Source organism: Arachis ipaensis, chromosome B9, assembly GCF_059453495.1.
Source record: "Arachis ipaensis isolate K30076 ecotype BB chromosome B9, ASM5945349v1, whole genome shotgun sequence".
Lineage (NCBI taxonomy): Eukaryota > Viridiplantae > Streptophyta > Magnoliopsida > Fabales > Fabaceae > Arachis > Arachis ipaensis.
Genome location: NC_142444.1, coordinates 160176391 through 160197195, shown reverse-complemented (window position 1 = coordinate 160197195; position 20805 = coordinate 160176391). Strand labels below are relative to the sequence as shown.

Genomic DNA, 20805 nt, shown 5'->3' with positions numbered 1-20805 from the left:
GACTATTATTTAACATAATCAAATATAATTATTGTACCGTCAATTCTTTATTCTCTTAAATCCTCTTCTTATTTTTATATTTTCAACCTTCTTTTTCTATTTCTTGTCTAATGATCATCTTCTCTTCATCAAAAAGTAAATTTTAAATTCTCCAATTTTTTTATATGGTTCTCCATGACTCTATGTATCTTTCAATTTCATTATTTTTCTTTTTGATATTTTCAATTGCAATTTTTAATTCAAACAATTATAGTTTAGGTATCAATCTAATATTTTATTTTTTCGTGACTTTATATATTTTATTTTATTCTCGATTTATTCATCCTTATTACTTATTTTTTATCTTTTGTTCTATTATATGTACCTATGTTGCATATAAAATTTTAAAATGAACTGATTAATTTATTAATTTAGAATGTATTTTTTATTTTTAAAAATAATGATAAAAAATATTTTAATTATAATATATAATTAAACAGATACATAAAATATTTTATCTAACATTATATCAAAATTAAATTAAAAAATATATAACAAATTTAATTATTTTAAAAAAATAAAAAAATTGTAAAAATTATGTTTTTATTATTTTATATAAACATACTTTTCATATAAAGACTTAATTTTTCTAGTATTTATATATAATTCTAATTTCAAATTATAAATACTAATGTATCATTAAGTGCTAATATGCCAGTTAATTCAGTCTTTTATTATTAAATGTGTATAAAAAGATTAGTTAGGATAATAAGTTATCCATAATTTAATTAAAATATTTTAATTTTAAATTTTAGAAATAAAAAAATATTTTTTATAAATTATATATAATAAATAGTATTTTAAGAATAAAAGTGTTCATTAATTCTTTTTAATTTTTATATCTCCATATAATTAATAATATTTAACAAAATTTATTTTATATATATATATATATATATATATATATATTTTTTTTTTGCCCCCACTTCTAAAATTTTTTGGGTCCATCACTGATTCTGACTAATAACTTTGGCTAGCTTTTCTTTTCAACTAAGTATTTGTGCTGATATTTTGGAATTATTTTATATGGCCTATCAATAAGAGAGAATTAGTATTGATTAATCCTCAATCAATCTAATTGTCTCAAAGATAAAAATAAAAATTGAAAACATTTACAGAGCACAAATTTGTAGGGAAAATGAGATAGAAAGTAAACAAACAAAATGTTTTTTTAGTAATTTACATAAATAAAATAAATAGAAAAAAGTGTTACGTAAATATAACAATTCGAAAAAATGAGATGCAAATGCAACAAATCTATTTATATGTAATTCGCGACATCTTAACGGGGTTTCTAATTATACGTAATCTGCTACATCCTGTCGCGGATTATGTTTAAAGGCTGAAACACATAATATATGTTGCATGGTGTAGCTGTTTATGTGTTTCAGCCTTTAAACGTGTAATCCGCGACAGAGTGTAGCGGATTACGTGTAATTAGAAACCACGTTAGACCGTCACGAATTATATATAAATAAGTTTATTGCATTTAAGTTTAGTTTTTCGGATTGTTGTATTTGCGTAACACTTTCTCCCATTTATTTTATTTATGTTGTAAATTGTCCATATTTTTTGCCTTGTAAAAAATTATTTAATATTTTGTTCACTAACAAAAACAAAACCTTGATAATTAATAAAACCTTGATGATTAATATATGTTGCGTTAGAACATAGATATTCCTTCTCCTTAATAATTCTTATATAATTATTTGACACATTAACGCATGTCTAATTAAAATTATTTATATACTAAAATTAACTACTAAAATTAATTTTAATATATTTGTGTATAAATATATATAGTATAATTTATTTTTAATATGTATTTTGTATTTTGATGTATATTTTATTCTAATAGCTAATTTTAGTTACACTAAAATAGTTGATTTTTTTTATTAATATCAATTTACACTATTATTAAAATTTTTATAATTTAAAAATTTAGAGTTAAATCAAGATAAATTAAAAATTATTAATTCAAGTTATATATATATATATATGAAAAAATGAATCCTTGGCACAGACACTTTATCAATAAATAAATATCCTTTGACTGGGTAAAAGGTAGAGAGAATAAAATTTTTTAAAAGCTGAAAGTTATAAGTGTCTCTTAACATGCACATGCTTTATAAAAATTTGACACATTAACGCATGTCTAATTAAAATATATAATGAATGCGTGTGTGTGTTTGGAAGTGACAAATTGCGGCGGAGGATGAAGGGAGAAAAGGAGGTCAGAAATGAAAATGAAAGGTATACGGTGTACCCTATCCTAAGCTAAGAGAGAAGGTGGTTGACCACTACATGACGTCGTCAACGCTATCAAACTCCACTTTGTTTTGCTCAAACACAAAATAAAAAAGAACAAAATTGTGTACTTCGTGCAATCTCAAAACGCGGAGTGTATACGTATAGGATCATCTCGCTTTACAAATCTTACAAACAGATACATCACATTAATTACAAAATAAATACAAAACAAACACAACATTATTATTATGTAGCGAGAGCCTTCTTTAAGTTCTATTCTTGCTGAGTTTGGCAGTGTATAACTCATTCGTCGATGAATGTCTTTAAGTTTTTCGTTGGGATGAGTTATACGTCGGCAAGGAGAGAACAAGAGAGTGGGTACTGCAAAAGACACTCCGACGCTCAAGTCCGTAAGTATTTAAGAGGTATAAGATAATTCTATGAATATAAAATATATCTAGAATGTCTCTAGAATGTCTAGAATGTCTCTAGAATCTATCTAGAATGTATGATGTATATAGAAATTGGTGCTTTTTATAGTCAGAATAATGGTCATTAAGTCGGTAATAAAGATGTCAGTTATAGAATGAATGATAATTAAGTCCGAATTATAACTCATAATATACAATAAAGACCGAATTATAAGGTGACGGATCAAGTTCTATTAGGATGTGGTAAATTTGTGGCTTATAAATTCAGTTATTTTGTATTTCTCTTATTAATTAGATAGTTTTAGTTTGATCTTGGAAATACTTATCTTTTTGTAGCTTAAAATCTCTCTAAATATTTCATATCATATGAATGTCGTGTTATGCGTGTAGGAACCTTTTTCGTCTAATAACCATAATTGGCGAAGTGAACTACTTATGATATATATTGTTGCCATTGTCATATTTCCCGAAAACTTATAAAAATAATATAAAAAATAAATAAAATCATTACCAGCTAATAGGGCAATATCTAGTCCCATATAAACAAATAATTTGGTCGGCCAGTAACCTATTACCTACTTTAATTTATTTCCAGGAATAGCAAAGAAACGTTTTCGGTAATGGGACTTATCTTTGTTCAGTGCCTATATAGCTACATATATATGACAGTATTACAAAACATTACAAACGTGCCTCTTCTGAAGTGGTGCTCCCCATGAGTAGATCATAATGTTTAATTTGGCTCTTAATTAGCTTTGTCACAAGTTACTCAAATACAAAATATTTGAACTGGCTAAGAATATAGATACGTTAAAAAACAGAATTTGATATTTTATAAATCAAATTATATATTAGTATATTAACAAAGATTTCTAACTTATAATCAAATAGTACGCTCTCAAAAATTATGGGTGTGTGTGTATGTTCTAGAAGAAATTAATTTCCATTTTTATATCTTTTGAAACATGTCATACTGAATAATGAATTTCACTCTCATCGCAGACAAATAGACAATTGAATATATAATGTAATTAGTTGTTGTATGTAGTAATATCTTATGGCGTCATATATGTGCTTAGACATTGTTAAGTGATTTGCATTTACTATCTAATAAGCTCCCAACATACATATAGTTACAGTCATTGGTGTAACCGCATTAAAATATCAGTAATAGCTACATATAGATTTGGGTAATGTTAGGTAGACAAAAAAACAGCTAAAACTTACCTTATTTAGCATTAATTAATTATTACAACAATTAATGAATACTAAATAAAGCAAGTTATGACCGTTTTTAGCATTTTCTTTTGTTACCAAACATTTCCATTCCATACAAATACCAAAACAGTAGTGCTACGTTACCAACTTTTTATCTGCCAAAATCTGCCAACTTGAGTTGGGCTGGGCATGAAGCCCATCTAGTAAATAAAGCCACATCTAATTTAACTATGGTTTAATCCTAATTTACCACATTAACCTAAATTACCATTCCCCAAATTGACTGAAGGTGGACCATCTCTCCCAACCTTCCTTATCCGCATCCAGGGCCAAATAAAATCCTTTGTTACCGTCTCCGCCAGTCTCCGCCGTCAAGGGAAAGTCAACTCCGGCGGGCGACGAAACCACCACGTCTAGATTATCGTCCGATGTTCGCTGCGAAGCCGTTTGGTCTGTTGCAGGCGCTCAACATAGGAGCCTTGAAGACGCATCTGGTCCGTCCTTGAACCAACTTGGGCACCACCGCGACACTACGAGGTTAGTGGGTATTTGAAATTTAAATTAGAACTTGTATGTGTAAATCTGAGTATTACATTTTTTGAAGTGAGAAGGATTAAACATGTGTCTGTGTCTCTTGGCTGTGAACGAACTTGGGTGTTGGTGTATTGATGTGTTTTTTTGGTGATCTTATTCCTATACGAAGGAGGTTGCTTATACTGTGTTGCATCAGTTCTTTGACAAAAATGTTGTGATCAGTTATTCAATTTTTTTTTTCGTCGGGGTTATTTGTAGTTTATTCCATATGTCTATGTTGTGTTATTTGCAGACAGGAAAACATTATTTAGTTTAGTGTCGCTGTGGTCACCTTCGTTGACGAAATTGTTGTCGTTGTCAGATTATTTAGTACCTTTTCATCAGTTTTGAGATTTAAAATTGTTGCAGGAGCTTTATTGATATAATTTATTTATGATAGAAGGATGTTATAATATAATTTTTTAAGTGTAACATACTTTAGTAATATGATTTATTCAGATGTGTCTTTATTAAATTTTGAGATAATTTTGAGGGTATGTTTCCTTTTTTGACATGTCCATTTTCGTACTCAAGTTGGTAATATTATTTTACAATTAGGCTAAATAATTGATGTAATCGTTGTTTGGGTTTAAAAGCGAATTGGGATCCAATTTTTTTATTTTAAATGATTTGTCGTTTCTTGATCCTCTGAGTTACAGTGTGCAAATTGTTTATGTGATTGGTGTGGTCTGATTTAACATGTTGCTCTTATGGAAGAAAAAGTTTATATTACCTTTTTGTTTCCAGATTGATGATGTAATTTTTGGGTCTATCAATTTTAGTTTGAGAGTACAAGTAGTTAACCCCAGGTGTGTCTTGCTTATTTTTTCTATTTTTTTTCTCAACTTAATTTGCTTAATGCGACTTTTTTTATAGTGACTAAATGTGTTAAATGAGCTTTTTATAGGAATGGTTAAATGAGCTTTATATTAGGAAATTGAGTTTGTATTTTTTTGCTCTATAATTTTTATTTGGGAGTACAACAACTTATCCTTGCATGTGTCTTGTTCATTTTAGACCATTCACTCATATTTTTTTTTTCTCAGTTTAAGTTGCTTAATGTGTGTTGTTCATGATAGGTTAATGTGTCTTTTGGTGAATTTTCATGTGATTCATTGAGCCATACATTTAAGTTGAGAATGACTGTACATATTTAAGCATATATAGTCTTTCTTGTTTATTTTTTAGCAATATTCTGTGATTTTTTTTTTCAACTTAATTTGCTTAATGTGACTTTTTCATAGAGACTTAATGGATCTTGTAGTGAATTTTCTTGTGATACACATAGCAATAGATTCAGTTGAGAGTGTTTTTTATTAGATATTTGCGATTTTAGAAATGGTTAAATGAGATTTATATTAGCAAATTAAATTTGAATTTTTTTGACTCTATATTTTTTATTTGGGAGTACACCAACTTATCCTTGCATGTGTCCTGTTTATTTTTTCTATTTTTTTTCCTAAACTTAATTTGCTTAATGTGACTTTTTCATAGAAACTTAATGTGTCTTGTAGTGAATTTTCTTGTGATACAAATGGCAATAAATTCAGTTGAGAATGACAATCTATTTTCAGCAATGCATTTAGATCCATGTGTTTTTTACTAGATATTTGCGGTTTTAGGAATGGTTAAATGAGCTTTATATCAGCAAATTGAATTTGTATTTTTTGGCTCTATAATTTTTATTTGGGAGTACACCAACTTATCCTTGCATGTGTCTTGTTCATTTTAGTATCATTCACTCCTATTTTTTTCTCAGTTTAATTTGCTTAATGTGTGTTGTTCATGGTAGGTTAATGTGTTTTTTGGTGAATTTTCTTGTGATACATCGAGCCACATAGTTAAGTTGAGAATGAGTGTATATTTTAAGCATACATAGTATTTCTTGTTTATTTTTAGCAATACTCTGTGTATTTTTTTTTAACTTAATTTGCTTAATGTGACTTTTTCATATTGATTGAATGTGTCTTGTACTGAGTTTTCTTGTGATACACATAGCAATAAATTCAGTTGAGAATAACTATATATTTTGAGCAATGCATAGAGATCAATGTATTTTTTATTAGATACATGAGATTTATATTAGCCAATTATAATTTGAATTTTTTTTCGCTCTATGTTTTTTATTTGGGAGTACACCAACTAATCCTTAGATGTGTCTTGTTCACTTTAGCATCATTCACTGATATTTTTTTCTTACTAAAATTGGGCATATGATTATACAAATACGTTAAGAAGATGCGGTAATTTTTTTTGCAACAAGAGCAATGGTCCACAAAGATTTTACAATTGTTGCGGCTTCTTTTAACACTTAGCTGATTTTTTGAAATATATCTAAGAATTTTTTGTTAGCAAATTAAGAATATAATTGGTGTGTCTAATAATTTGCCTGTGAGAGTGTTCGTACTTTATCTCAGATGTGTCTTGTACATTAGATTAGTGTACTATGATTATAAGTAGGTTAAGTAAATGCTTTTTTTTCATTATTGATTTCTGTTATGTTAGAGTAGTTGACTTTGGATAACACAGGTGAAGATTATAATTGGATTCAATTTCTGCTATTTACACAGAGACCAACTTATATACATGGGAAAGCCGGTAACAACTCATACACAATTTGTGTTCTTGTTATAGATCGCATTCAATTTTTTTATTCTGACTGTCCCGTCATATGTTTTCTAGAAATTACTAGAGACAAGATGCTCACCATGTTATATCGCCGACCTGTTTAAAGAACTGGAAACCAATCAGGATCAAGCAAAGCTTGATGAGATTGAAGAAATTGGTTTTGGTTTCCTGAAGCTTGTTCCGAAGTGGCCAGTGAGGCAAGGCATAATGGTGATGTTGGCCAAAGCATATGACACTGAAACGAGCACCCTCAAGCTAGAAAATGGGAACATCCGTATTTTACCGGAGCTATTTCAGCGTCTTTTTGGTATCCCTCCCGGAGGTGAGTATACCTTTACTTATTACATACCACTGAATTGTTTAGTGTTGTTTCGGTCTTCATGTTCATTGCTATTATCTACGAATGACACTATCCATATTGCCCTATCTTTTACATATCTATGGTGCAGTTGATGACTTTCCACCATTCGACAGTAGCAATGCTGCTCATGTGTCAATTAAAACAAGGTATCATAGATTGAAAACTGTGCAGTTGAGGCATTTTGTCAGGCATTGTCCAATGGATACAGAAGATGACAGGATGGAGTTCAGGAGACACTTCATTCTACTGGTGCTGAAGATGTTTTTGTGCCCGACCGTGCAACATGTAATCTCTCCGTGGCACATCGACACAGTCCTTGATGTATCTGATCCGGCGAGATATCGTTGGCCATTGCATATTTTTAATTCTCTAGAACAGGCAATTAAGAAGTACCAACATAAGAATAACAAATCCTGTGAGGGCTGCATGCTTGGGTTGCTGGTAATGCTGTTAATTTAAAATTCAATGTAATATGACTAAGATGTGCATCCCTGAAGCTGACATCTTCTTACAATATCTCCAGGTGTTGTACTTTCAGAAGCTAAAGCACGGTGAACTCGAGGGTTGTCAAGAACCTGAGCCGTGGCTTTCCGCATGGACTGCAAAGGAACTTAGCGCTATGGCAGAAACTATTCAACCGGAGGTAATCAATTTGTTGCTTATGTGCTAAAATAGTCAATTTTTAGCTCATAGGTCGATTTATGATGCGATTGACTGCAAAATGGATTTTTTGAGTGAATGAATATGATGGCTTTGCATTTTATTATTAAGCAATGGAAGATGTCGCTAACGTTTGTGTCGTTTATTATGTCCGTATTTGATAAATGTTGCGTTAGATGTATGTGTCTCCTTACTAGTTAATGGCCACCAACAGGAATGCGGTGAACCTGGCCGGAATGAAGATGATGGCAAGGAGGATGCTGCTTTGGAGGAAACAAGTGACCCAAGCCCTGAACAAGTAGACGTGGACCACAGAAAAGTGAGTTAGGATTAACATTGGCTTAGTATTTTTTTCGTGGTTAAACATAGATCGTGTAAACTGTCAGGCCTATGTTTACCTTTCATTTACGTTGAAGTTGTGCTGTTGATGTGATTTAAGGAATCTTCTTACCTGGATGGAGTTAGAGAGGTTTCCAAGGACCCGGATACACATGCAGTTGCGTCAGACGGTGATGACGATGACGACGAGCCAATTGCAAAGAGATTGCGCCGGAGATCTGTATCAAGGATGACACCTCAATCATGTATGAGGGCTGAGGATGCAGGCACGACTAATAAGACAAAGAAAAAAGAGGACCATAAGGTGATCAAGATGTTCCTTGTTAGTATTTGTTACTTGCAGCTATGCAGTTTGGAACATCTGCAATGGTTAAAGTTATTGTTAAACTGGTTATTGATTGTGTCATTATTTAATAAACTTAAGTGTAATGCTCTGTCATTTAGCATTGGGTTCTCTGTGTACTGTGAAACCACTTTGAGGAGTTTGTGAAAAACTTGTTTGATATTGTGGTTTCAGGGATCCACTATGAAAGGGGGATTTAGCAGGGCATCATTGCGCACAACCCATCAAACAGGGACTTCAGAAGATGATGACGACGATGACCAGCCCATTGGCATCAGAATCCGCATCAAAACTCTTCAAAGGAAGACACCTCAGCGCGGTATGGTAGAAGGGAAAATCATCACAGGCATGCAGTCGCACTCATCTAATCAACCAACTGAGACAGTTGCTCCTGAACCAAAAACACCATCAACAGAATTGGTTGAGTTTCCGGGGGTTGAGGAATATTCTTCTGAATTTTTTGACAGGCAAGTTATTACTACATACCATTGTTTCCGATAGTAGTATAAATTTTTTTTTGTTAAAATATCCTCCCAAACAATTCCTAAGGTTGACCACTGCATTTATTTTTAATTCCAAACAGGCATCCTGCCATCTTATCTCAGCGGGATCCGGAGTGCGAAATGATTTGGGCAAATATAGAAAAAGGCGTTTACCCATCGAGACCCATTAGCATAGACCCGATCCAGGCAATCATTCCTAGAGGTTCTTCCTACCGCACTCCAAGTCCACAACGCCCCTCTTTCTCTCTTGGTCTGACGCAACTCTTTAAATCACCCTCACCCTCTCCTCCCCGACCTATTCATTCATTACTTCGGGGTCGGAAAATCACCGAGCGGGAAGAACATAGAATCAGAGGATGGGCTGTGAACACTTCTCTTGATAGCCACGAAACTTTGGCGTCATATGAGGGTAGACCAAACCTAGTGCTATCAAGGAAGGATGTGTGCACACTAAGACCACGTGCATGGCTGAATAACAAGGTATGTAACGAAAAATAATGTTTCTGCAGTTTGTTTGTTGCTCACGCGTTGTCGACATTGATGAGTTTACAAATCGGTTATGTAGGTTGTACACTGGATGTGTTGCGCATTCAATGATTCAGGTCTCAAGAGATTCACACGTGACTTTTATTGCGTGTGTCCCGGGATTCTGGTAAGGAAACGTCAATATTAAAGATTTATTTACAGTACAGTTTATGAACTTTTGATAATTCGTACTTGTGCAGGAAATGGTTTTGGTCCCAAAGAATCTGGAAAACTATCATGATGGACCGAATCCAACGTATGTCGGATTGGGTCAAAACTTTGGTGCTGATACTAGTTATTTCGACAAGGAAATCGCTTCAAATAGAAATTGGGTACGTATGTTTGCAGAGCAATAACTTACTATAATCGTTGCACTATCACAAAAGATATTTGTTTTCCTTTGTAAATGCAAGTAATATACCTAGTTACAATGGTTGGTTGTGCAGTGGTTTTTTCCTGTATGTATCACCCGTCACTGGTGGGTGTATGCATTTGATGTATCCGGGAAAAGGCTGTTTGTACTGGATAGCATATACAGTAAACCTGATACAGCACGGAGCAAGCTAGATTCATATGCGGTACCTCACCAGCTCATCCCTATTAAGCTCTATTTAACCGTTCTTCTAGTATTTCGTTTAAGTTTAGTTATTTGTGTCTTAGGCGAGGATCATTGAAGACATTGCACAGGTGGCCATCCCAACTTATAGGCCCACACAAAAAGGCCTGCCTTGCACTTATGCCTCTGTGCCAATTCAGCCAAATGGGTGACTCTTCCCTCCAAGAACTCGCAATGTATTAATTGTTTAGTTACATTGGGTTGTTCCACTAATAAAATTACATTTTTTCCGTTCGCTTAGATTTGACTGTGGTGTCTATACAATAAAATACATGGAGTACTGGACCGAAGATAAGAAACTAAATGACTGGGAATATGTGAGCTCGCTAACCTATATACCTTATTACCATATTTTGTATTCAAATGTTAATGTCTGTACCGATAAGCATTTCTTTAACATTGATTTTTATATGCAGGATGTCGTCAAGTTATACAGGCTGGAAATAATATTGGACATCATCCTATGTCACAAGAATATATCCATTGGAGCTGCCTTGAATGCCCTTGACAACCGTGCTCTACCACCTGTGCGCCGCAACCAACCAAGGAACAAACGTATGGAGGTTAGAACTCCATTCACAGCTCCTAATACGAAGAGCATACTTCGGCGGGTTGGAGGAAAGCCGAAGAAAAAGTCCACCAAAAGGATCTAACATATGGGTAGTTGAAGGCTCCAGATAACTCCTTGTTTACATGTGGAGGGAATATCCTCACATCCTATGCTATATTTTGTTGGAACTAGACAAATTACTTTTCCTACACAATGGGACTATTTATTTTGGATTGTTAGGTTGTTTATAGGTAGTTGCACTATAGACCTTGACAAACTTTGTTGGTTAATTCAACGATAATGCATTTCATGTTTATATGGATTTTGTCTTTTGCACCTTGGTTGGTTTGGGATAATTTTGTGCACACTATACTCATATTTTGCACGCAGGTGACTGAAAACAGAACTCTGTTTTGGTGGAGGTGTAAATTCTAATTTATGTGTCTGTTTTAGCTGTGGATTCTTACAGGTGGCTTTCCATAGGTCTGTCACCCAATACATGTGTTTTTTACCAATGTTTTGGTTCGGATGTTGTTTAAATTCAGATGTGTCTTTTCTGGGAGAGGTGTTTTCTGCTGTGACATGTTGCTGGTGGCTAGATATAGATGTGTCTTTTTCAAAAAGTGTCCTCTAGCAGTGACTTTTTACGAGGTGTCTTCATAGGGATGATTCGTCTACGAGATGTGTCTTTTACGAATGTGTCTTCATAGGGATGTGTCTTGTTCCAGGAAGTGTCTTCTAGTTGTGACTTTCTAGGAAATGTCTCCATCGGGATGTGTCTTCTACGATATGTGTCTTTTACGAGATGTGTCTTTTACGAATGTGTCTTTAGTGTATTCTGCTAGATGTGTCTTCTGCGATTATGACTCTAACTTAGGTATACCCATATGGATGTGTCTTTCACGAGATGTGTCTTACGTGTTTGTTAATCAATTTTACATAACCTTCAATCTTTAGTGTATTCTGCTAGATGTGTCTTCTGCGATTATGACTCTAACTTAGGTATACCCATATGGATGTGTCTTTCACGAGATGTGTCTTACGTGTTTGTTAATCAATTTTACATAACCTTCAATGCTTAGCAAATTTTAAAGTTAACAAACTTATCAGGAGTTAACAATATTAATCAATGAACATAAACTCAATAAATAATGATATATCGTTGTTAATGATGTTTATTTATTTAAAAACCTGAATAAATTGGCAATGATTAGAGTAAAAAGGTTACTCTTAATAAAAGGATATCTCCATACAAATCTATAATACAAAATCTTTTAAGTAGGCCGAAATGAGTTTAACAACGACAGGAACCCGCCATGTTCCTGTGATTCATTCGCTCTCCTAGCAGAACAACCCGCTACATCTTGATTCAATGCTTCATGAACATCCTAAAGATAACAAACATGCATAGACAAAGAGTGAATAACACTAACAACTTTATCCATTTAGTCAGGTTATCAAGTGGTTTGAAACAATGGAAAAAGGAAATGCTTACCAGCGGTAGATTCTTCTTCTTTCTTCGCATAGAGTTCTTGATTGAGGCGTCGAGTTCAGATCCAAGCCTCTTCATTCTCGGCCGACCCTTCGTTGAAACCTTTGAAGGACCTTGGATGTCAGATTCACCAAGATGGGGGCCACCCTGTGTGACCGTGCTATTTTGTGAACTTGGAACACGCCCGGACAGCAAGTTCACACGACAGTCAAGCAACTTTGACCTTAACTGATCAAGACCCGAATGTAGCATGGCCGCTTCTTCTTCACATGTCAAAAAATCTTGTGCTACATTGTAGAAGTGTGAACACAGTCGTCTAAATAAGTTGTGGCTTTCGTCTGATCGCTTCTCATCATGGCTGCTCTTGATGAAGGTGTGTTTTCGCTGTACATTCTTGCTCCATCGATGGATAACATAGCAAGATGGTACTGTGTCTACTCCATAATAAAACAACACAGCAAGACAGTGGCAACAAATAATACATCTTGAGCCAAACATGTTGCATTCGCACCGAATCTTGTGTGTCTTGGGGTCAAACTCAACACTGTACTTCCAAGATCTGGGCTCCCCATACAATAGGTATTGCTCGTTGACGGTCACCCGAAACAAATCACCCTCTTGAGTGACCCCACGAACTATACAATCCCCTCTTTTACTGAATTCATGTTGGACTTCTCTAAACTTAGAGGTTGTGTACTCACGCTGAAATTGTCTTTCAATTGTAGAGCTCGATGAACATGGAACAACTCCTTTAGAGTCTGCAGCATCATCCTCCAGTTCTTTTTGCTCTTTGTTCCCAAGCACATTATCATACTCATGCACGAACTGAACCAGTCCACTTTTACAATGCAGGTAACCACCGAAAAAGGCGTGCATACTCTCACTCCGTTGGGTACTTCTCATACCAGCCCAAAATTCACCTTGGAAATATATTGGAACCCACATTCTCCGATCTTCGTAAAGGCCTACAAAACCAAAACATAGATATCAAATCGGGAATCATCATCATGAATAAATAGCTACATCACAGTACACCACTAAAGACTTAGTGAACTAACTATACATCGACGTCTCAAATAAAAATTTTTCGTAAAAGTATCCAAATAGGTTACCCATCATCCGATGACAACGGTGGCTGAAATCGAGTAAAGTAAAAACCGAACCTTCCAAACATACCCACCATCCAAAAATAATACAAGAGCACTATAAAGCACAAACCTGATAGCCATTTATTTTTTTGTAGGTTAAACTCATTAACGAATGCACACCAATCTTTCTCAAAAGACGCTTCAGAACGGGTATTCCAAACAGTGCCATGCATTTTATCATCTATTTTCCTGTATTTAGCATATCCTCCGAGCTTATGTGGTATCTTCTTCATTATGTGCCATATACACCATCGGTGTCTAGTATTTGGGAAGACATTCTTAATTGCGCCAAATATGGATTTGCACTGGTCCGTGATGATGGCCTGTGGGGGATTTCCCATGCAATTTAACCAGTTTTTAAAGACCCATTCAAAGCTAGGAATTTCCTCATTACCCAACAAAGCACATCCGAGTAGTGTGGACTTGCCGTGATGATTGACACCAACGAAAGATGCAAACGGAAGTCCATGCCTGCAAGAAAGTTAGCCAAAAATTACTAAATCACAATATTGTTGGAAAAATGTAAACCCTTATAATGGAGACAAAAACACAAACATACTTGTTCCTTCTGTACGTTGTATCAAACGATACCACATCTCCAAAATATTCATACGATGCCCTGCATCTTGCATCTACCCATATCGCACTCTTAAACTTGTTAGTTTCGTCCACATCAACTGCATAGAAGAAATTCGGGTTTATATCTCTCATTCGCATGAAATATCTAATCATTTCCTTCACATCTTCGTTTACATCAGCACAGCGCAAATTCCTCGTTATATAGTTCCTAACATCCTTTTCTGAGTAACCCAACTTTGATGACCCACCAACCTCATTTGCCAGTGCGAGATAAGTCTTGTTAGGCCGTATGCCAGCCTCATCGTTGTTCTGAATCACACACATGGCATGCATGGTCAGTTCCCTGTACTCACTATAATGCACAGCTTGCTCGGCAGAACACGCGTGGGTGTGCTTCAATTCTAATTTGGTCACCAGCCAATTATCATTATGCCTATCAAGCATCACATACATCCTTGCTTTGCACCCAGCTGTTGTTATTCTCTTTACCCGCATTGCTGCCTTCACTCGAGATTCCCGATAACCTTCACGACTACAGTGTATCGATTGATTAATAGGTACCTTTATTTCTTTCCTGGTCTTGTCAAAGTTTGTATTCCTAATCCTCGTCACAAACCCAACTTTCTTCGCATAATTAGAATAGAACTCTTGTGCCCGCTGTAACGAATTAAATCTCAATCCTACGTACGGGATTTCCTCCATTGGAATTCCAGTGTGATCCGGGACCTGCAAATCCATTCAGAAAACGCATCACTCAACACAAACCACATCAATCTAAACAATTTCCAATATGTCACTAGTTTTGCGAGAAGAATAAAATATATTTCACACGTCGTTATTGCTTACCGTAGCATCATCCTTTTTCTGAATAGCGTCTTCAGATTCTTTCCCCTAAAATCGATAAACGAGGACATATCACCAAACAAGAAACATATCGACCATTCAACACTAATAAAATACTTTCCCAACAAACAGAAAATACCTACTAAGTGACAACCCAAACTAAACTGGTATAAAAAAGTACTATTGATAATCAAAACCATAAAAAAAATTAAAAAAATTAAAAAAAAAATACTCATAGCTGGAAACATCATCTCCACATGCTAAACTAAGAAATAATAAAACACAATTCATGCAATAAAGTGTATCCCTGCTAACTTTTGATAATACCTACTAATGGACAAATCGAATTTTTACTTTTTAAAAAATTACTATGTTTTTCTTGTAATAAATATATTAACCTACCATAAACAACACACATTAAGCAAATTAAACTGAGAAAAAAAATATGAGTGAATGATACTTAAATGAACAAGACATATCTAAGGATTAGCTGGTGTACTCCCAAATTAAAAATATAGAGCCAAAAAAATACAAATTTAATTTGTTAATATAAAGCTCATTTAACCATTTCTGAAACAGCAAATATCTAATAAAAAACACATCGATCTCAATGCATTGCTCAAAATATATAGTCATTCTCAACTGAATTTATTACTATGTTTATCATAAAAAAACTCAGTACAAGACACATTCAATCAATATGAAAAAGTCACATTAAGCAAATTAAGTTGAAAAAAAATACACAGAGTATTGGTAAAAATAAACAAGAAATACTATGTACGCTTAAAATATACACTCATTCTCAACTTAACTATGTGGCTTGATGTATCACAAGAAAATTCACCAAAAGATACATTAACCTACCATGAACAACACACATTAAGCAAATTAAACTGAGAAAAAAAATAGGAGTGAATGATATTAAAATGAACAAGACACATGCAAGGATAAGTTGGTGTACTCCCAAATAAAAATTATAGAGCCAAAAAATACAAATTCAATTTGCTGATATAAAGCTCATTTAACCATTCCTAAAACCGCAAATATCTAGTAAAAAACACATGGATCTAAATGCATTGCTGAAAATAGATTGTCATTCTCAACTGAATTTATTGCCATTTGTATCACAAGAAAATTCACTACAAGACACATTAAGTTTCTATGAAAAAGTCACATTAAGCAAATTAAGTTGAAAACAAAAATCACAGAGTACTGCTAAAAATAAACAAGAAAGACTCTGTATGCTTAAAATATACACTCATTCTCATCTTAAATATATGGCTCAATGTATCACATGAAAATTTACCAAAAGACACATTAACCTATCATGAACAACACACATTAAGCAACTTAAACTGAAAAAAAAAAAATATGAGTGAATGATCTAAAATGAACAAGACACATGCAAGGATAAGTTGTTGTACTCCCAAATAAAAATTATAGAGCAAAAAAATACAAATTCAATTTCCTAATATAAAGCTCATTTAAGCATTCCTAAAAATGCAAATATCTGATAAAAAACACATGGATCTCAATGCATTGCTCAAAATATATTGTCATTCTCAACTGAATTTATTGCTATGTATATCACAAGAAAACTCACTACAAGACACATTAAGTCACTATAAAAAAGTCGCATTAAGCAAATTAAGTAGAGAAAAAAAAAAATAGAAAAAATAAACAAGACACATCTGAATCCCTGTTAATAACTCATGATGTAAAACATTAAAAAAAGGTTGCTGGAAGGCCTAAGCCAAGACGCCACTAAAAGAAGAATTACCTGATCTACATGTGGTGTGTCATCTTCACTCAAACACGGAACATTAACGTCGGTGAAAATAGAATTCTCCCTCACGTCATACGCACTGCCGGACAATGCTTCTTCAAAAATTGGTGTATCCATGGACATATTGTGATGCACTCGTCTTCAACACAGACACATACACCGGAAATCGGTGCTCCAGGAAGGGTCTGTGTCGCAAATAGAAAGGCTATTGCAGATTCTTATTGATGTTACTAAAATCAGGATGGAGATATTACCTGGTATAGTTCACGGCACAACGATTTCACGAAACCACCATGCACGCACGTCGCATCTATCTTCCACGAGGCTGTTGGTGTATCTAATTGGAATCGGGAAGAGAGACGGACACTGGCGGATTGGGCACGGCGGCGTCCCGGTGACTGAAAAATTTGGCCAATTGTACGAGAGACGTTCGGCGATGGTTTCTTAGAAAAGAGATTGTGTGAAAGGGTTGGGATATTGAGTTTCTCTGGTTTGAGATTAACCTGATCCACGTTTACCATTTCCTTACTTTTTCAAAATGTTTTTCATGGACCCCACATTAAACCTAATTTAGCCATTTAAATTTATTTTAATTTTTTTTAATTTGTGTTGGTAATAGTTGGCAGACTCTCTCTTGGTAACGTATACTTTTCCATACCAAAATAACTACGTTATTCGAGTCCATAAAGAGAGACATAAAGTAGTGTTTGATTGATGGCTCAACAAATATATATGCTTGTTTTTTAAGGGTAGTGAATACATTAAGGATGCTTCTGTTGATGAGGAGCCTAATACTTGTTTTTTGATCGAGCGATATGTCGCTAGACCATACCTACCTACAACTAATTAATAAGTATCAAGTAAGAGAACTAATCAAGATGAGATACATATATGAAAGAGAAATATAAAGAATGATATTCAATTTTGATCAATACATACATAGATCAGGCTCATTCAACATACAAATACATATCGGATGCATAGCTAAATCCCAAACAAACAAATGTATCCCCCAAAAACTTGGCTACTCTAGTTAGCTAACAATTAATCCAGAACCAACAGTGGGGAAAATACATACAAATTAGTCCTGTAAACTACATATACTTGTATATAATTGAGTTCATTCTGAAGACAACAGGCAGGGGACCATGCCAACTAAAACTGTATTAGAAATAATTAATTAAAAGCATGTGCTCTATATATACTTTTTAAAAATGGGTATTTCTTTAATTTGGTCTAATTGAATGGTCTAAAGGGGCTGAACTATGAGTGGGACTCCATGGGCAGGCCTTAGAGAAAGCATGATAGATGGTGAGTGATGGTAAGTTGGAGAAATGTTGAAACTAAACTTAGAGAGAAGTAGAGTTAACACAATCTTGTACTCCATGAATGCCAAGTTCCTACCAACACACATTCTCCCTCCAAATCCAAATGGCAAGTAACCCATCTTGTGTTTGCATCCACCGTTCACATCCTCCATGAACCTCTCTGGCTTGAACTCATTAGCATCGTGTCCCCATAGCTCCGGGTCATGGTGCATGGCCACCACATCGATCCACATGTTGGTTCCTTTAGGCACTGTTAAACCATCAATTTGAATGTCGTCTCTTGTTTGCCTTTGCACATTTGGTGAAGGAGGGTACAACCTTAGAGCTTCATTCATCACCCACTTCATCTGCATATGTATGAAAATATAAATTAATAATGTGATCTTTTTCAAGTTATTTAGTAATTCTAATGAACGAATAATGTTAATAAGTTGCTTTTTAGTTATAAGATGCAGCATGATGTCAGGTAAGCAATCGATAGAGTAAATTAAAAAGTAGAAAGAAAGTGACACTTAATTTTATAATATTTTTATAAAGTATGCTAGTAAAGTAGTGGGACACATTCTCTCAATTTAGATGACAAAGTGGGTCAGGATGTTCCCCAATTCAGCAATTAAGCTCACATGCTTCAATTGCACACGCGCTTGAAGTAATTAGTAATGGGGAAGGTTAGGTAAACAATAATTATCTTGAACAATATGAATAACCACCAACTAAATAAAAATACATTACATCTTAATTTAATGTTATTAATTAAATTTATTCTTTTAATCCTATTAATTCATATTATTCACACATTATTCAAAAAAGTTGTTGGTTACCTATACTTTTTTATTAGTAATTAATTACCTTGGTTAAGCTAGAGAGCATGGCGAGATCAATAACGTGATTGTGTTGAGCAAGAAGTTGTTGAATCTCATGTCTCAATTGGTTCTGCCAATCTTGATGCATAGCGAGCAGCAGCAAAGTCCAGGTGAGAGAAAGCGCAGTGGTTTCATGGCCGCCGAAAAAGAACGTCTTGCATTCATCAACAAGCTCCCTCGTCGTGAGCTCCTTGCCAGTACCATCATGATTGTTTTCTTGGAGCAGCAAACACAGCAAATCGTTCTGAGAACCCTTGGGGTTGGGCGAGGCCTTGCGAGCTTCAATGATAGATAACAAGAGCTGGTCGATTTCTTCGCCTAATTTCTTGGCCTCTAGGGTTTTCTTGACCTTGAAGTACTTGCCGAATGGAACCCCGACGTAGCGGTTGGTGTTGAAGAGAGTCATTTGAAGGGCGCTGAGCCTGTCGAAAATGCCTCTAGCGCTCTCGTCTTTCAAGCCGAAGATAGTTCGGGCGATGATCTCTCCGGCGAGGGTTATGACCTCACTCTCAACGTTGATTTCGTGTTTTCCGATCTTAATTTGGCTGCTCCATCGAGATATCATTTCGTTTGTCGACTCACTCATCACGCTTGCCATCGCCTATTCAATCAAAACAAAATGTTTAGTTTTTTCGGTTTGACTGATTTGACTAAATTTTTATTTATTGATTCTTAACTATCAATTTCACGTAAAGTTGACTGTATTTCCACTTTCTTCGTAACTTTCTAATTAGGAAATTCTATCCTTGATTTGTTCAATTCAATTTGTTAGTTAAAATATACGAACCAATAGAAAAAGAGACGCAGCTACTTTGTAAAAGTGCATGCGTACTTTTCAAGATGGACGTGCACGCACACGCACTATGTGTGTAGATAAAATAAAATAAAATAATATAATAAAGTGCAAGTTGCATAAAGTATGATACCTTGAGATTAATGGGATTGAATGCGGGTGCAACAATGTGGCGATGACGAACCCAATCGTTGCCTTCAACCATGACCAAGCCACTCCCAAACATGGGGTCTCTGTCATTTCTAAACACACTTGGCTTCCCCCATCTCTTGGCCATCACCTCCGTGGATATTCTCTTCAACAACTCTGCGTCCGCAATGTACAAGAATGGCTCCGTCCCTAGCCAATAAACAAATACCTTACCTACATATACATACAATAATGCAAACAACATCAATTTCTTAAATAGTTTTATTATATATAGGTGGTCCATCATTATTTATTATTTTTGCTTACCATAAGATTTCTGCCAGCAAGAGAAGTAGGGAAAAACTTGTGAGTGTATATCATGGGTTGATGATGATGAGGAAGATTTAATATTCTTTTTATTGTTCATCTCTTTGAGGTTTCCAAGTGGGAAACCTGGGTTTGGCCCTCCAAATCCACATCTCTTAAGCTTGTTATGTGTTAGAAATGGGGAAACCCACCATGCATATGTTAGTATCAACATCAACAGGAAGCAAAATGATGCCAATAGGGCAACAAGTAACCCTAAAAATTCCATGTATGTATGTAATCTAATTAATGGAGTTGGTTGTTATATGTGATGTGTTGTGGAGAGGAAGTAAGCTAAGGTAGTATTTATAGGACGAGGAACGCGTTGCTTTTGACTACAAAAGGTGACACCGTACCTGATTTTGAAAAATTAGTTTTATATATATTTCAGTGTCGATATAATCTCATGTTGACCCTCGTGATTTTTACTTATTAGCCTTTG

General features: G+C 34.5%; 5 protein-coding genes across 5 annotated transcripts; 2 read left to right on the top strand and 3 right to left on the bottom strand.

The window, feature by feature from the left end:
* The first annotated feature begins 7097 nt into the window (after nucleotides 1–7097).
* On the top strand, nucleotides 7098–9843 carry LOC148546945 (uncharacterized). The gene is made up of 9 exons (XM_088499449.1): nucleotides 7098–7109; nucleotides 7194–7461; nucleotides 7589–7941; nucleotides 8024–8143; nucleotides 8375–8479; nucleotides 8600–8744; nucleotides 8843–8901; nucleotides 9017–9309; nucleotides 9426–9843. The coding sequence occupies exons 1-9, from the start codon at nucleotides 7098–7100 to the stop codon at nucleotides 9841–9843; spliced, it is 1773 nt and encodes a 590-aa protein (XP_088355575.1).
* Nucleotides 9844–9922: 79 nt separating this feature from the next.
* On the top strand, nucleotides 9923–11139 carry LOC148546944 (uncharacterized). The gene is made up of 5 exons (XM_088499448.1): nucleotides 9923–9997; nucleotides 10071–10202; nucleotides 10531–10634; nucleotides 10728–10803; nucleotides 10903–11139. Exons 1-5 carry the CDS (start codon nucleotides 9923–9925, stop codon nucleotides 11137–11139), a joined length of 624 nt encoding a protein of 207 aa, XP_088355574.1.
* Nucleotides 11140–12310: 1171 nt separating this feature from the next.
* Nucleotides 12311–13473, bottom strand: LOC110266477 (protein FAR1-RELATED SEQUENCE 5-like). Its single transcript, XM_021111286.2, has 2 exons — nucleotides 12532–13473; nucleotides 12311–12424 (listed from the first exon to the last, which is right to left on the bottom strand). Exons 1-2 carry the CDS (start codon nucleotides 13471–13473, stop codon nucleotides 12311–12313), a joined length of 1056 nt encoding a protein of 351 aa, XP_020966945.2.
* A 163-nt stretch (nucleotides 13474–13636) lies between these two features.
* LOC107616095 (protein FAR1-RELATED SEQUENCE 5-like) lies at nucleotides 13637–17001 on the bottom strand. The gene is made up of 7 exons (XM_021112108.2): nucleotides 16879–17001; nucleotides 16355–16420; nucleotides 15893–15958; nucleotides 15102–15146; nucleotides 14236–14981; nucleotides 13797–14147; nucleotides 13637–13691 (listed from the first exon to the last, which is right to left on the bottom strand). The coding sequence occupies exons 1-7, from the start codon at nucleotides 16999–17001 to the stop codon at nucleotides 13637–13639; spliced, it is 1452 nt and encodes a 483-aa protein (XP_020967767.2).
* Nucleotides 17002–17776: 775 nt separating this feature from the next.
* Nucleotides 17777–20644, bottom strand: LOC107619792 (cytokinin hydroxylase-like). Its single transcript, XM_016322075.3, has 4 exons — nucleotides 20325–20644; nucleotides 20002–20231; nucleotides 19062–19676; nucleotides 17777–18559 (listed from the first exon to the last, which is right to left on the bottom strand). Exons 1-4 carry the CDS (start codon nucleotides 20590–20592, stop codon nucleotides 18134–18136), a joined length of 1539 nt encoding a protein of 512 aa, XP_016177561.1. The 5' UTR covers nucleotides 20593–20644; the 3' UTR covers nucleotides 17777–18133.
* Between the last annotated feature and the right edge of the window lie 161 nt (nucleotides 20645–20805).